General features: G+C 38.4%; 1 protein-coding gene across 1 annotated transcript in view; it reads left to right on the top strand.

The window, feature by feature from the left end:
- Positions 1-6: 6 nt before the first annotated feature.
- MRPS28 (mitochondrial ribosomal protein S28) overlaps positions 7-16843 on the top strand; it is a 74688-nt gene continuing 57851 nt past the window's right edge. Inside the window, exons 1-2 of the mRNA XM_029959302.1 lie at positions 7-45; positions 15344-15525. Coding sequence (XP_029815162.1) covers positions 13-45; positions 15344-15525 — 215 coding nt within the window. The 5' untranslated portion in view covers positions 7-12. The remainder of the gene's footprint in view (positions 46-15343; positions 15526-16843) is intronic.

Below are 16843 nucleotides of genomic sequence, written 5' to 3' on the forward strand. Positions count from 1 at the left end.
ACTGCCGCGAGGATGGGGCCAGACTCTGCTCAGTGGTGCCCAGAGGTAGGACGAGGAGCAGTGGCCGTAAACTGAACCACAAAATGTTTCACCTCAAATGAGGAAGAACTTTACATTGAGGGTGTCAGAGCACTGGAACAGGCTGCCTAGGGAGGTCATGGAGCCTCCGTCTCTGGAGACATTCAAACCCCACCTGGACAGGTTTCCCTATAATCCGCTCTAGGTGCCCCTGCCTTGTTGGGGCTTTGGACTAGATGATCTCCAGAAGTCCTTTCCAGCCCTAACAATTCTGTGATTCTCTTTTCACTGCTTCACCCTGGGTAGTAAATAGCCTGAAGAGAAACATGGACAGCTCATATTTCTTTTTAACATGCTCCTACAAAGATCTAATGTAGAAAGTGAGCAAGTAATTTTGGTTGTGTAGAATGCAAGGTAACAGCTCCGTGGGCAAGGCTGTATTATGGCTTTTGCAGGCTGGCAGGGAGGGTGTGGAAAATCTTTAATTGATTGTAGTGGGTCAGATCAAAGACCTGTTAGGCCTGTGCTCCAGAGACTTGTAGTGGAAATATAAAGACTCACGAGTGAAACACCTGTAGAACTGTATATGTGTGAAAGCAGCAAAAGAAACAAGAGGACAGGGGTTGAAAGGATGCTGTGTAATAATGTGGAAAACCACAGTTCTCCAGGAAGCTGTTGTCAGGAGTAAAACTGAAGATGATGGGCTTGGCAAGGCCTACACTGATAAGCAGGAGCATGAATGATTCATCAAGAGCAGACCCTGCTCCTGAACTACAGAAGGAGGGCAACATGCCTGTGTCCCATATCTTATGTGCCATTTGTTTTCCTGTTCCTCCACCATGAAAACAGTCATGGAGAGATAGTGAGCTGTAGGTCTGCTATTTATTGAGTCTGCACTAAAGTAAAACACTGGAGCAAAGAACTACCCTCTAAACAACTGTTGAGTCCTGAAGGGTGTAAAACATTTGTCCAAAACTTAGTTCACCATTGCCAAACAGGATCAATCTTGGAGGTGCAGTGAGGCCTTGATAGCTGGCAACCTTCATCCTCGGTGTTGTATCCAAGTGGTATTTCTCCAAATGCTTGTTGTGGGTCTGTGAATATGAGAATGTGAGTGGTTGGAACTTGGGAGAGAGTGAGTGGTAAAATGAATTTAAAGATTTGTGAATAACTATCACTTTCTCTAGCAGTGCAGGGAGTTTTGTCATGCTGATTTTCCCTACACATTGTGACTGTGCCTGTTAGCAGACACACAGGGAAACACGAAAAAGCTGTGTGTGTACTGATGTATCACAAAAAATCTCTTCCAGGCTGAAAAGGCCTGACCTCTGATTATTCTTCAGGTGGAAGTTGTCTTTTTGTAACTTTTTTCAGTTCTGTTTGCCCACACCAGTGGGATTACTTGGAGTGTGCCCAGTAGGATATGGAGATCGATGCTGTGAATTATTATTGCAGGACTGGTGTGGTAGTGGGCGTGTAGAACTGGAAATGCCTGTCACTGAATCCATGACCTGATATCCCAGATTACTGCACAATCTGTAATATTCTGTTTTCCATTGAAAATCCACACTATCAAAGCTGGCTGTGCGAAGATCAAAAGTTTGCTAACCCAGGATGCTGGCTCAGGTGGTGTCCAGGGGATTGTCCACAGAAGAATTTAGGAAGGGGATCACTTGATCCAGCTGTAGGAGATACTGAATGCTACCTTAGGAATTTGGAATCCCTACCGTAGGGATTTGGGAAGTTGATTTTCCCCCCTTTTTTGTTTTTCTGTTCAAGTAAGAAGCTGGAAACATTTTTTCTTTTTCTGTCTACAAAGTCATCAAGCCTTTGAAGCTTCTTAACGAACTCAAATGTTACATAGTATTCACAGCATCATTTCCAAGTGGAATTACATGTACAAATATAAAATAATGCAATACTAGAAATCAAACTAGGCATGAAAAATGAATATCTGGACTACAGCTCTGAATTTCACTTTGCTGAAGTACTTTTTCACTTGAACCAGAGGAAGAAAAGTAACTTGCTTTGCAGTGTCCCAGTGATGTTCAAAGCAGAACAAGGAGATGAAGATAATCATGACTCTACTTTCATGCTGTTCTTAGCCCATTTAGTTCTCTGTGAGCCTGGGTGTCATTGATGATTATTCACTGTTTGCTCTTTGAAGAGTGTGCACAAGAGGGAGTGGATTTTGGTGAGAATGAAGTAGCAGAGGAAAGTGGCATATTGAAATGAGGAAAATGAAAGGGATCTGACTTGCAGAGTAATCTGTTCATTTTGTGTGGTTTCCTTGAAATTACATTTTCACCACTTTTAACTGATTTTTGATTGCTATGAAGTGTGTTATTTGGTAAATAAACTTTCCCACAGCTGGGAGCAACCCTGGTGCTAGTGGGGCTCCCCTCAGAGGAGGGTGCAGTGGCTCTAGCTGCATCCCCTTCCTGCATCAGCAGGATCTGCTCTTTCAAGCACGAGGAGTGTGGTCTTGCTTATCCCTTACCTGAGCCACACATTCCTTATCTCAGCTGGCAAATCAACAGGCCCAAAGCGCTGCCTGTCTTTTGCTGTGCTTCACCCAGTAAGAGCCAGAGGTGCTGTTTGGGTCCTTAATGTTTCTTGTTCTTTTGGGGAGAAGCTTGATAATGTCTCTGTACAGATTTCCTCTGCCAGCTGTTTTTCTTTCGTTTGTGGAACAATGGCTTATTTTAGGCAGGTATAAGTAAACTTGATAAATGGGCATGTCTTCAGATGATTCAAAAAGCATGATGATATTTTTCCTAAAACTTTTAAGTTTTTTGGGCACAGCACTGATGTGTACTGCTGACCTTGCTTCAGAGTTGCCTAGTGGTGTCTTGCTGTGTTGGTAACTTTTTAGGGGTCCGTCTTTGTGTTTTAGTTTTTACGTTCAGTTTACTGTTCTGTTGTTACTGTTTTGCAAATAGTGAAATTTACAGAGCAGGCATGTAAATGCTGATTAAAATTGTTAAAAAGGTGGCAACTTGGTAAGCAAAATATTTTGATAGACCCACATGATATTTAACTTCTTCTACAGCAGACAGCTCAATTCTTACTGCTTTTTCCTTCTGCATTTTTATGATACGTAAGTTTTGCATTATAAACTGAACAACAACAGCAACAACAAAAGTTTAAGGTTCTTTTAGAAGGACAGAAGGAAATGCTTTAGGTGTTACCTTTATTTACAGATTAAAACTATCTGCCTAGCAAAATAGGAAACCTTGCCTTTTAGGAAGGATGTGATGCTTTTTGTTGCTACAGGTAGAGAAATGGATCTTCAGCTGCGTTCTTCTCTCAGTTGCCAAAGTTCAAAGAAAATGTAAGAATGAAGTAACTAATTAAGAATAAATGCACGTTTTTGTGCACTAAATAGCCTAAAAATGTTTAAAATGTGTGTGGTGAAGTCTGTCAAGTGTCTTTTTAGGTAGAAATGAGTTAGCACTGTGTTAGCTTTGCTGCTAGTCAGCTGTATGTGCCAACAGGGGGGTAAAGCTGCTCTGTTGGGACTTTTTACGTGACACTAAGAGGGTGCAAACCATCAGGTGCGTGTCAGGGCGCGGTGACACGGACAGAAAGTTGTCCGTGTGCAGAAGCAGAGATGTGCAGCCTCTGGCTTGGCCAGGCCGCTGGTCCCAGCCGGGCAGAGATGCTGCGCCGAGGTTTGGGTGAACTTCCACTCCCGGCACAGCAGAGGGCACCCCTTGTTTTCAGATGTCGCAGGAAAAGCAGCACGTTTAAGAAATTTCCTATTTAGTTCCTTGAATACCGTGTTTGAAGGGAAACCATTTATTAAGAAGAAACGTAACTGATTTTGTCTGAAGTTCAGATGGAGGGGACTGGGTTGGTGTCAGTACATAATAACTAATTTCTAGAAGAGAAATATTAGAAATTATTCTTTCAGACGTTTATATATTTTAAAATTTTCTTAGCCAGAGGTCCATTGCTGAAAGGATTCATAAATTTGAGGAAGGTGTCTGTATATTTAAATTTCTTATCACTATTTAAAAAATAAAATGTAAATATTCATAAAGAAAGAAAACAAAAAAAATATTTTAATAGGTCATATAAAGAGTTGACTTTATGTTTTAGGGGAGAGATTAAAAACTAAAACATGAAAGTGAGAATTTTAAAGGAACGTTATTACATTTCTGAAAGCTACGTGGAGATCCTTAAAAAGAATATGTAATTGTCATGCTTGAGCAGTCTCTGGGCAACCTCAGTTTAAAATAATGTCTAACACTGGGTGTTTTGAAATAAAATACTAAAATAAATCAGAATTATTTTAATGTAATTATTGGTGGAAAAGTTTTCTCTCAATCTGTCTTCCCACCTAAGTTAACATTTAGAAGATGTTTATCCTGAAGTTGTGGTCCTTTGACAGCAAAAAACCTGATTTATAGGTAGTGCAATTATCATTTGCAATTTTCATGGTGTAATATTTCTTAGGACACCTGTAATCTTTGTGTGGATGCTTTGCTAGTGCTAATAAATAGCTTAAAAACATTTTTGGTTTGGTTACAAATGTAACAGCACTCTATAAGACCTATGTGCCAAGCACAGAGGTTACTCTTTTAGGGGTAGATTACCATCTGGCCAGCATTCAAGTGCTGAAAAGTGCTGACTAACTGAGCGGGACTTGCCAGTTGTGGGATTTGTGGGAGCTGGAATGGGTTGCCTTTACCTGGAAGTTGCTCTTGGCTTGCTTTGCCAGATTGCGATTCTGCGTTTGAGAGACGTGGATTATGTCTGCTCCTGCCGCGCTGAGAACACGGCCCGGAGCCTTTGGGTTTGTGCTAAATAAGGGCTGTGTCGCAGCATCGGCTCAGCTGGATCTGCTTGAAATGCTGGTTTGCATTAAAGTAGGAATGAACCTGGTTGTCCTTCTTTTGACCTCTGTGAAGGAGCAGTTCTACCCATGTGAATGCTCTGGCTGAGGCACCAAAACTTGTCTCTTCTGACTTGGGTTTCTTCCAGCTGGAGGCACAGCTGGCTCTGTCGGAACACCTGCTTTGCGTATGACAGGAGTGCTGGCATGACAGGATTTTGTAAAACTCACATAGTGTTGGAGCAACACTGTGAAATGGAGTAGACAGGACTTCTGATGTTGTTGGACAGCAGCAGAGAATGATGCTTTGGAGGATTTAATTATAGTACAGTAAAATTGTCACCGCTGCCTATCACAGGAACACAAATTCACGTGGGAAGGCCCTGGGCACCTTGCACAGCTCTGTCCTTGGTTGACATGAGGAAGATCACAGCTCTGGAGGAATTGTCTTCTGGAATTTGCTCCTTCAGATAGCTCTGGGTTGGTGACTGATTGCTTTGGCATTGCTGGAGGTCCGTGAGTGGTTATTGTTATCAACAGGATATTTACATCCACCGTTGCTGTGGGAGATCCCAGTTATTCTCATATTATGGCTATTGTAACAGCATCCTGTCCTCCAGGAACCTGGAAAAAAGGGCCTGAAGTGATAAATGGAGAAAATGTCAGGCTGAAGATATGACAGTGCTGTTGTGTGGGATTACCAGTGTCCCATTCCAGCATGGCAACCTAAAATGCAAGGACACACATGTAATTGTTCAGAGAAACGATGCAGAGTTCTGCCTAAGCAGTCAAGCTGCACAGGCAGATGCTGGGCTCAAAACACCATGGGCTGTTTTTTAGGACTCTGTGTGCTCATTTGACTTGATTTTCATTTTGACATAATGCATGCAGTGATTCACCCACCTTCCCTGGTGTAGAGGCTAATGTTCTATTTTTTTTGCTATAAAAATAATCCTTGAAAGATATATATAGATAAATACTTCATATTTTAAATTATATATAGAAGTTGTTTAAAGGAAAATAAGCAGCTTTATTGTGACCAAATTACGTGCTATCTTATGTTGTGAAATAAAGTCATAGCTCATTGTCGTAAATGATCCACCTCTCTAGTCAACAGCATATTTTCAAAGCTGCATTTGAAATTCTTTATGAAAGTCTTGTTTTGCAGTTTCTGCACAGTGTATCCATTCAAAGTGTGAAGTTAAGTGGAAAACTTTCCTTTAACTACAAACAGAAGTTGGTATTGAGTCAACCAGTGCAGCAGATTGTACATTTATAAGATTTGTTGGGGAAGCCTTGGTGGTTTGGGTAGCGTTATAGTGTGTTAGCAATATGAATTTCTGCTTTTTGGTGTTTTAAATGGGCAGTTGATTGATGAAGAAGTTTCAAAAAAGGGTCTAGAAGCAGCAGACAATTAATTTTCTTGATACAGCTGTTCTGGTCTTCCCCTGTTCAATATTATGCACTGTACAAATCCTATTCCTGTGATCTTTTTTCTATTTTGAGATCTGCATGATTCTACTTGAAAATTTTAATCATGAGAAACAAAGATTGTTTTCACCATGGTGTTTTACTGGTTAAGTTCTACATGTATTTGGTTAATTGTTATTTGCATTTCTTTTAAAAATATGCTTAGTTCACAATATTACATTGTTTGTTATTATGAGGACATTGTATATACAAATATATACATTCAGGCATATTTTGTGTTTTCTGCACAGCTGAGATACTTTTAATTATAAGTTATTTTGTATGCAAAAATAAATTAAGGTTTGGAATATGCTATATTCATCAGTCAGCATTGCAGTGACCATCAAAATATGGCACTTGATGGAAGGATGTTAATGAACACAAATTCATGTCAAAATGTGTGATGAATCTTTCATTGTTTTTAAAATAGAAGTGTAATCCTTTCCTAATCTGCAATCAAAATATAATTTTAAACTATTTTTTAAAAAGTGTAATTTCAGTATGTGAGGTTGGCTTAAAAATTGTGTCTGTAGCCAAGCCAAATCTTCAGCCAGAGATTTACCCCAGAAAGCTTGTCTTTCAGATAAATTTGTGGACTTAAAAATAGAGAAGTACCCTCTGCTGTCATGAGATCTGCCTGGAGTACTCCATCCAGTTATGGGGGCCTCAGTAGCTGGAAGGCAGAGCGTGTCCAGGGAAGGCCCCAAATATGATCAGAGGGCTGGAACACCTCTCCTATGAAGATGAGCCTGGAGAAGAGAAGGCTCCAGGAAGACCTTGTTGTGTTCTTTCAACATTTAGAGGGCTTGTAAAAAGTCTCTCTCAATCTTTATTACTAGAGCCCATAGTGATGGGACAAGGGGCAATGGTTTTAAACTGAAAGAGGGTAGATCTAGGTTGGACAAAAGGAGGAATGGTTATGGTGGTGAGGCACTGAACAGGAAGCTATGGATACCCCATCCCTGGAAGTGTTCAAGGCCAGATTGGATAGGTCTCTGAGCAAGCTGGTCTAGTGGAAGGTGTCCCTGTCCATGGTGGGAGGAGTTAGAGCTGCATGACCTTTAAGGTCCGTTCCAACCCAAACTGTTCTGTGAAAAAAGTGTCAGTTGTAATACGTGTGTGTAAGAAAGCAACATCAAAGTTTCTATTCCAGTGTTACTTTTGGTGTTTTCTGTCTTTTGAGGGCAGCTTGGATATCCATTTAATGTAACTATCTAAATGGGATTTCCTGGAGGCTTTTTTTTTAGTTTTATGATAGTTTACTTTGGACTAAATTCATAAATAAAGTAGGATATTCTTCATATTCCAGGGCTTATAGCTCAACTGATTTCAAATGTATTGGCAAGAGCAGCTTTATGTCTGCCAGTTTACAACTAAGGTTGCAAATATTGTCAGATTGTTTTGTCCAAGCTGCAAAGAAGGCTTACAGAATAGATCACGCTCTCTCAGATTTTCCACAGGGGAGAGGGTGTTCTTCTCCAGAGACTCGAGTTCAGTATACTCCCAGATGTGCTGGCACACTGAGACTTCTAGCCCATTGTTTGCAGCAGTCACTACCAGATTTTACCTTCAAGTTGGCAGCAAGAGGGGAGATACCTTAGCTTCTGTACCTGTGCTCCTTAAAGCCTAATCCTAAAGTATTAAAAAAGAAGGGGTGTTCATGAAGAGGTCTTTACAAAGTACTGTTATGCTTGGACAGTAAATTAGTCACCAAAAATCCTAATCTCTAGAGTGAAGTTAAAATGGTGCTTTATCAAAACACTTAGTTACCGCTTCTCAGAAAAAGATACTTAAATGCCTAATTTCAGGTTTTTACTTCCATCCTTTTTGGCTGAAGAGTTTTATTTGGTTTGCTTTCTAAAATGAAACCACATTTCTTCACTGTGCTGAAGAGAATGTATGGATGTTCCTCTTTTGGTTGAAACAGCAGAAGTTTGCATTGCTTTCTAGTGGTTCTTTAGGGAAGCTTGTAGTTTTAAGATAGTGATGGGAAGTAGCTCTGGAGTACACAAAGTTTTTGAAAGTAAATAAAAATTTAGTAAAGATAAGAACGAAAATATAGCATTCAATTTCCCTCATCCTCTTCTAGGCAAAAAAGAGCTTTTCCCCTTGTTTTTTCCATTCATAAAATCTGAGGTTTTTTCCTGTCCAAATTTTAAAGATTTGGAGGAAAAACTTGTAGTGCACACTGCATTCTTGAACACAAGTTTTGTAGTACCATGTATTGAAAAGTGATTCTGTTTTCTTCTCCTCTTGACTGCTTTCTTCAAAACTTACCTTCAAAAAGATGGGTACAGACACTACTTATATTTATTCCCTAACTATATAATTTGGAGTTTGTTGCCGTTGAGGGTGCACTTCAAGTCATACTCAAAGTGGACAGAAATGGAGGAAGATGGTGTCTGCTGGAACTTATAGTTATACTGATATTTCTTCTACTGGCCTGTAGATGTTAAATAATTCATATTAGATTAGAATCGTTATAACTAAAATAATTCCCTTATAGAATTCAGGTCATCGTAATGTAACCTAGTGTGCAAGTGCTGTCTTTATAGAAATTTGGCCTTGTAACAATCTTTCCATAGAAAGTGATTCATAGGAAGCTTTTTATAAGTATATTCTTGCTTACTAGCAGGGAGGCTTCCAGTTTTTCCTTGGTTGCTTTCAGAGCTCTTCTTTGTGAATTTGCAGTCATTAATATTAGATTTTTCCCTAAATTACTTCTTTGAATCACGAATCCTCATTTTATGCTTTTCTGTTTGGACTATTTCCCTTCAGTAGTTTTATTAAATAACACCAGTCTTGCTTTTTTTCAGCTTTGTTCAGTATTTAATTTTCAAAACCTTTTGTTAACAAGAAGTTTAAATTAGTTCTTCAGTTTAATCTGTTTGTATGAAATAAAATGGAAAAGTCTCTTGTTTAAAGGAAACTGAAGAGATCTTCCTTGTGTCTGTGGTTGTCCACTTTGGGTTGTAAATTGAATCTGTGGGGAAACAGCATAAACTTCAGTTGTTTGATATATATATTTTTTTTTTATGGGACAAAACCTCAGGCTACTAAGCGGGGAGGAAAAAGAGCTATATTCTGGGGGGGAATAAATACCAGACAGTGGACTTTAAAAGTTATAACCCTAGTTTTAGCCAAACCAAGTCTTTGGCTATAACTGTGCTGTAAGTGGGATGATGTTCTGTTGCTTATGAGCCTTAGTTGGTGAATTTTATGGCTGTTGTATTTAGTGAAATCCTATGTCCTAGTTTATTCTTATACAGCTCTGTCTAATACAGTTTTCCTGTTTTCTACTATGTTCATAGTTTCACCTGTCTGTTCTATCCGTGAACATTAGAAGTTTTTAAATAACACCATTTTAAATTTTGCCTTGGTACACAGTGCAGAATTAAACATCAGCTTTCAAAAAATTCTAAAATAGCCTTAGACATCTTTGAGTCACTGGAGCATCATGCTGATGTCTGTGGTTTGTGTTCTCCATATGTGAATGGTGTGTATTAGCTAGCAGTTTGCAAACTGTCCTCCTGTAATACCATATGAAATGAATTGCTGTTGGCAAATAAGAGCTTAACAAGTAATTTGGTACTTTTTACAAATGTTTGTCAAATAGTAGAATAGAGATGGAGAAGAGACGGTTCCCGTCTCTGCATTACTGTTCATAGTAAAGTCCAAGTGATGCTCCTGATTCATATTTCATCTTAGATTTCTGATTTCATATAATCATAGAATGGCCTGGTTGGAAGTGACCTTAAAGATCAGCTAGATCCAACCCCCCTGCTGTGAGCAGAGACACCTTCCACTAGATCAGGTTGCTCAGAGCCTCATCCAACCTGGCCTTGAACGCTTCCAGGGATGGGGCATCCACAGGTTCTCTGGGCAACCTGTTCCTCCAAGTACTACAAAATATAAGCAAGTCATATGCAGTATATTGCAAGTACAAGTATTTTGTTCCTCTTTATTGTTTACACATCTGTTGATAATAAGGAAGTAAGTGAGCCCCTGGCCTGCAGGCCTGTAGCTTGTGAAAAAATAATGGTAGGCACAAGCCTTCTTTGAAGGAGTAGGTTGTATAATACTGTAGTTATTAATGTTTATTGAGGCAATAAAATCCCTGATTACTGCTAGGCACAATGTTATGAACATGTTCAAAGTTAAAGGTAGATAAGGTACTTGAACTTATTTGGTTGAGGGGAGACTGGGAGCTGTCCATCTCGGCGATGAGTTAAAGGCGTGAGGGCTGAAATTTGAGTGATTATATTCTGAGACCAGAATAAAATACGTGGAACTTCTCAATAAAGAGTTATCAGCATTAGACCAAATAGTTTAATATATAAAAAGAAGGCAGCACCTCGAGAAAGCACTTGAAGCTGTAATTGCTTGCATGCTTGTATGTTGAAATTTCAGTTGCTGTAGTCATATGTCAGTCCTCGCAGTGCTCCTCCTGAGTCTTCAGCATTGTTTCTTGGGAGAACTTAAGTGTGCAAGGAGACCTTATTGGCGAAAACAAAACTTGATGATTGTTCTTTGATAAATTCAGGAGAGTTCTTGAGTTGGCTATGCCCGTTGTGCTGCTTCTGGGTGACAGGCCATTAAGTGATGGATGTCACATTTTGCGGTATATTGTCAGAGTTGGTCCTGGTGTCTTTAAGGTGATATTCTGCACAATGGAGTTTTGACTTGTTGCATTCATTTGAGTAAAAAGTAGTAGAAGTACCCGAGAGAGGAAGAATAAACTGCATGAATCATTATGAGCCGCTACCCTGGTAATGCCTGCGACACTTAAAAAATCTGTGGGATTTAGGTTCATATTTAAACAACAGTGCACACTTCAGTAGTTAAAAGGTATGGAAAGTTAAGGTCTGCTGGACTGGAAGAACATAGCAAAATTTATGAGGTTGCTTGTTGAAATAAGTGCCTTATCAATTTATACTTGTTCAGTGGGTAGCTTAATATATTGGGGTTTGGTTTAATATTCTTTGTAGCAGGCTCCAAGTTGTCTTTCCTAAGTGAAATAGTACGTGTTGTCTCAGGAGTTGATCTGTTCAGACCCCTTGCAGGACAAACTTGGTTCAGGTTGTTCAGGGCCTTTTCCAGTCCTCTTTCTGGTATTCAAGTTGTTGGGGCCTTTAGCTATTGTGATATCCTACTAACCTGTTACTGCAAATCGTTTTTTCCATTTTGTTGTTTCATGTAACTAAACTGTTTCTTTGGGCAGAAAAATCTTTCTAACTATGGAAAACAATGCTGAGGAAAACAAAATTTTTGTGTTCTTTGTATGCTGCTTGATGTTTATGTCACTCACCCCTTAATTGTAGCAATCAGATTACCAATCTCCCATTTCTTCTCCGTGTCTCATCCGTACATCTCACATTCCAGCATGCATGCTACTTGCCTTTGCAAGCAAACAGAAGGCACGAAGCCTGGGTTTTCAGATATTTTGCTCAGTGGGTGGGAAAGGACCTCCCTGCTTGTACAGTCATAGGCTTTGCTCCAGAAATAGTATGTTACATTCCTCTAGTGGAGTTACTTCTTTTGCTTGGATCTTACTGGGGTTTAAATCTTTGACTTTTCCCACTCTCTGGTTAATGTGTATCATCTTGGAGTTCCATTATTGAAAGAGCTGTTGCTCTTTATTGAACTATGCGTGCAGAAAGGTGTCCAAATATTTGTGAAAAACTTCGAAATCCAGAAATTGGAAAATCAAATGAGTTAGGCATCTAAGAAGGAGGAGGTGAAAAAAACCTTTATACTTCAGGTACTTGAAAAGAATGTGCCATTTGTGCTTCTGAATTTTGTAATATTCTCTAGTTTTTGCAACTTGACCTATTATCTGTGCATTATCTATCAGAACTGCGCGGTCAACACTCCTTGAGAACCAGAGAAGTAGGGTGTTTAATAAAGTATGTTACCCCTTTATTATACAGTCTTACTGTTTGTCTGTAATGCTGCTGTGGAGAATCCAGTTAAGGAGATTTAGAAATCATAGAGGAAAGCACTCAAAATGTCATTAAATGCTTGAGATAAATTACTGTTTAATGAGATCTCCTTTAGGTTATGCAGAAAACTGGAGAAAATACTGCATTTTGTCTCACTCTATTTCTAGGCTGTCCACAAAATAGTCCTTGATGGCAGTAACTAATGGTGTCTCTTGAGGATTCTTGTATATGTAAATTAGCTGTTTGTGCTCTTGAGAAGTTCCTCTCCAGGAAGCAGAATAGAGAACACTGCAGACTTGTAGGCCTGTGGTAGAATTCAAACCAATTCCCAATAGCTTCTTGGAAAATTTTCCACAGTGAAGAATGGCAGAGGATTTCTTTGTACTTTAACATCTGTATTTTACTTAAATCTGTGTTCTAATAAGAAATGAGCACATCTGTCAGTGTGTAAAGATAGCACTTGTGTGTTGTGTGCAGAGACTATTTCACAGGCAAGTTTGCACATGGGAGAATTTTGTTTCTGTATTTTTTCCTGTCAGGGAAATAAAGGAGAGGGTTGGTATTAACTAGAATGGACCATTATTAGGTGATGAAAACGGGACATCCACAGGATATTAGTGTACTCATCTTCATGATGTGGAGATAAATAGTTGCTGCTCGTGAAGTTTTTTAAGTGTACAGAGCCTACCCAGTGTGCCATTGTATGAAGAGAACATGAATGAGGTGAATGCCATTTCACGGGTGTAACTGCCAAGAGATGAAGGAATTTACTTTGAATTGTATTAATTGCTTAGCAAAGAAATCTCAGTGTTGCTCAATGGCCATTACTAATGCCTTCTTTGTAGATAACTTAGGAAAATGTCCTTCAAACCAAACTCAGTTCTCTTGATCCTCTTTAGTAGCTCAGACTTTTTCCAGATAATGTACATGTAGGAAAAGGCAGTTCATTTGTAGTGTCTGATTTCAGTAGCATTCATTAAATTAGTTGAAACCATAGGTGGACTTCCTCATCTCCTGTTGAAATGTCCAAAGTTGCTCAATGTGTTTGTCCATATATATCCTACAAACGATGTCACTTGCCTACCTCTGTGTGTGGGTTTTTTGTTTTTTTTAAGACTGATTTTTGTATTAGTTTCCCTTGCATTGAAGGATAATGGAAAGTATTCTGGGATGAAATGATAGTAGTCCTTGTCATCCAGAGTTTATATGTTGCTGCCATATTCTTACCTTTGCCCTTCAGTGGTAGACCACTGAATTTGCACTTTATTGTACCTTAGTTTCCCTTGAAACAGGTTTTGGTATTTCAATATGATGATTGATTTGTAAACTTCTTCCCAGACAGAGTCATTTTGAGGGGGATGTGAATGTTGAAATGTTTTCTTCTAGCTTACAATTTATACATTGTTTTAAAGTTTTCTACTGCCCCCTTAATTAATATGATAAATCAAATTTAAATACTTCCTCTTACTGTTTCCACTGTGTTGTATTTTTTTTCTTGGAGCACTTACAAATGCATCCTGTATAATTAATTTTCATGTATTTGAATTCAGACTGCATTGTGAAATTCAAACAATCCTATGTTTGGAACCTTATCTGATATTAGCTTTCCTGTGTAAAGTCCTACTACTCTGTTGTGGTTTACCACTGCCAGATGCTCTTTCTGTGGGGGGTGTGTGTGTGTTGCACATTGTTCAGCCCTTGTCCTTGGGATGCCACATTTAACAGTTCCTGTTTCTGAAGCAGCAAATTTACCAGGTGTCAGATCTCCAGCTTATGATTCCTGAGGCTATGTCCCATCAGAAAATTCGTGCTATTTGTGCCTTCCAGCAAAGCTGGAATTCAAAACTGTCTCATGTTTTGACTTCCCCAAGAATAAAAGTTTCCAAATGTACAAGTGGAAAATGATGGCATTATTCTCTGTTCATGTAAAGTATAGATGGATTTTCAGCATCTGCTTGAAGTAATCAATGGGAAAGTGTGTTTTTGAAGCCAGCAGATCACTAAACCTTAACTTGCTTGATTATTTTGTTCAGTTTAGTTCTTCTTCTGGTTCCAAAATAGTTTGAAATCTTGCACAAAGTAATTATTATCAGTTAATTACTGCTAAATGTGGGGAAAAATTAATAGGCTGTAATTTTTTCCATCTGTTTAGCCATCTATAATATTATTTCCTTAGATTCACCTTCAGGTAGGTATTGCTTCCAAAATGCTTCTCCCATTTCATTTGTAACTAGCAAGAAGGCTTTCTTACTAATTGCTTTTCAAAGGCAGTAATCTTAAAAAGTGGTCAAATGTAGTATATCAGGGAAAGTATATGTGAAATTGAGTCTCACTTTGATATAGCTGGATATTTTCACCTGGCATACAGTGGGAAGCCTATGATAGTCAACTTTCTCAGGTCACAGAGATCTCTCTCTCCATGAAGAATAGCAGGAGGAATTTATGTTCTCCCATTTTCTCAAAGCTTTATGAGAAGAAACTGGCGTTTTGTTTATTTACTTACTTTGATTTTGTAGAGTGAAAAATGAAAGAAGTGATGGTTCAAATTTTTTTTTCTTTCATTTATTGGATTAGTCCTTGGCATGCTTTCTGCTTTTGCTGCCTTGGCAAAATGGTTTTGTTCTTTAAAATAATGATTTAAGTACTGTTCATTTTTAAATAGTTGCATGAATAGCTGCAAAGTACTAATTCTGGTTTGGTTTTCACAGAGGAGATAACAAAGAGATGTGCAAAGTTCTTTTCAGGAGCATCTCCTACATTTGGAATGCATTTTTAAATTAACTTACTTAACCAATAGTAGAACTTGCTGATGTTATCAGGAGATGCACAGTGTGATGTTTTTCTATGACTCAATTAATAAAAGCTTTACCTTTAATGTGTAAAATGTTCGGAGATGGAGAAATGTACGAGATCCCTCCTTAGAAGTCTTGCTAAAAATGTACCATACACATGAAATCTTTACTTGTTATTCAATGAATCAAGCCTTTTTGTATGTTACAAGTTCTATTTAATTCTTCCTTCAGATAGCACGTTTTGTGAAATGCTTTTTCTTTTTTTTCTTATTTGTCTGTAGGTTCCTTCAGAGAAATCAGAATCCTTTGCATCCATGTTGAGACGCTCTCCTTTAATTCAGATGGGGCCTGCCAAAGATAAAATTGCCATTGGTCAAATATTCCATATTGTAGAAGATGATCTTTATATAGATTTTGGTGGCAAGTTTCACTGTGTGTGCAAAAGACCAGAAGTTGATGGAAAGTAAGTAATAAAGTTACGGTAGGTGATTAACGGTGAAATGCTTAGCCAAAGGGACTTGACCATTCTGGACTGAGCTTAGATAGATTGTATGAATCTTGTGGTTTAAACTGTGGAAGATAACATATTGTGCAGAATGAAAGTACGATCACAAACAGATCTGTGTAGCTCAGACATCATTGTCTGGAATGGAGGTTCCTTTGCACACTTGCTTTATTGTTATCTACATTATTCCAACTAATGATGGGCAAAGGAAGTTACTGGGTGTTTTGTCACTGAAGAAAAGAGGAATAATTATCATCAGAGTTGTTAAAACAAGCACTGTTTATTGAAATCCTTGTGAGTTTTGTGGATGTGGAACTTTAATTCCATGTAAGTTGCTTCTTAGGCAGGAACTATCTATGCTAAATATGTAAACATGAGGTAACCTATTGGGGAGTTTACATGTTATTTGTGATAATATGGTTCATAGCAGATGATCAGTGCTAATGTGGTCAAATATTCCAAATTGTAGCAGGTGACTTTATATAGATTTTGGCATAAAGTTTCACTGTGTCCTGAGGTAGAACAACTGTGGTGGAACTAGAACAGCTGCACTTAAGAATACAGTAGTTAGAGAGCTAAAAGATAAGGAAGCAATGAATTCTAGTGGAAATAGTATTTATAAACTTTCTTGACTGTCTTTAGCATGTTATGATTATATATTATTCAAAGATCTCTTGTCTATTTAATTTGTCTCCAGGTTGCTTTAGCACCTAGTTTTTAATACGTAGGCAAAATACCATATTTTTGCATTCATAGCATCAGAATATTTTAGTCCATCTCTTTTCCCTCTTTTTTCCCTGAGAGAGGAGGAGCATCTTTATTGATCTGCAACATCACTGGTTCTAAACATTAAATATGATTCCTGTTATAATCAGTTCTGAAATAGCTGATTTAACAAAAAGAGATTTAACAAAAATAATCGCACATTTGTGTGCAAAGCTGTGATAGTATTTTATCAGAGCATTTTTGTACTCAACTTCCTTTTTTTGACAGGTCTATGACTTTCAAAGCAAGTGTGATTGATATCCCAGGATGAACTGAGTCGTTTGTGCCTGTCAAATTTGACAGCAGATGAAGATTTTCTTAGTCTTTTGCTGCTGCTGTACTGATGAAGCCCTTTTTGCTCTTTGCATCTCTTGTTAATGCTAAATTGAGATGAGCTTTGCCTTTCTCAAGGCCATTCTTGCATGCCTGAGGAGTTCTTCTATATTAATCTCAATCTATGACCATTCATTTTGGTTTTGTGGTAGAGTTCAAACTGAAGCTCCCTATTCAG

This window comes from Manacus vitellinus, unplaced genomic scaffold, assembly GCF_001715985.3.
Source record: "Manacus vitellinus isolate BGI_N305 unplaced genomic scaffold, ASM171598v3 scaffold_1_pilon, whole genome shotgun sequence".
NCBI classification, from domain to species: domain Eukaryota; kingdom Metazoa; phylum Chordata; class Aves; order Passeriformes; family Pipridae; genus Manacus; species Manacus vitellinus.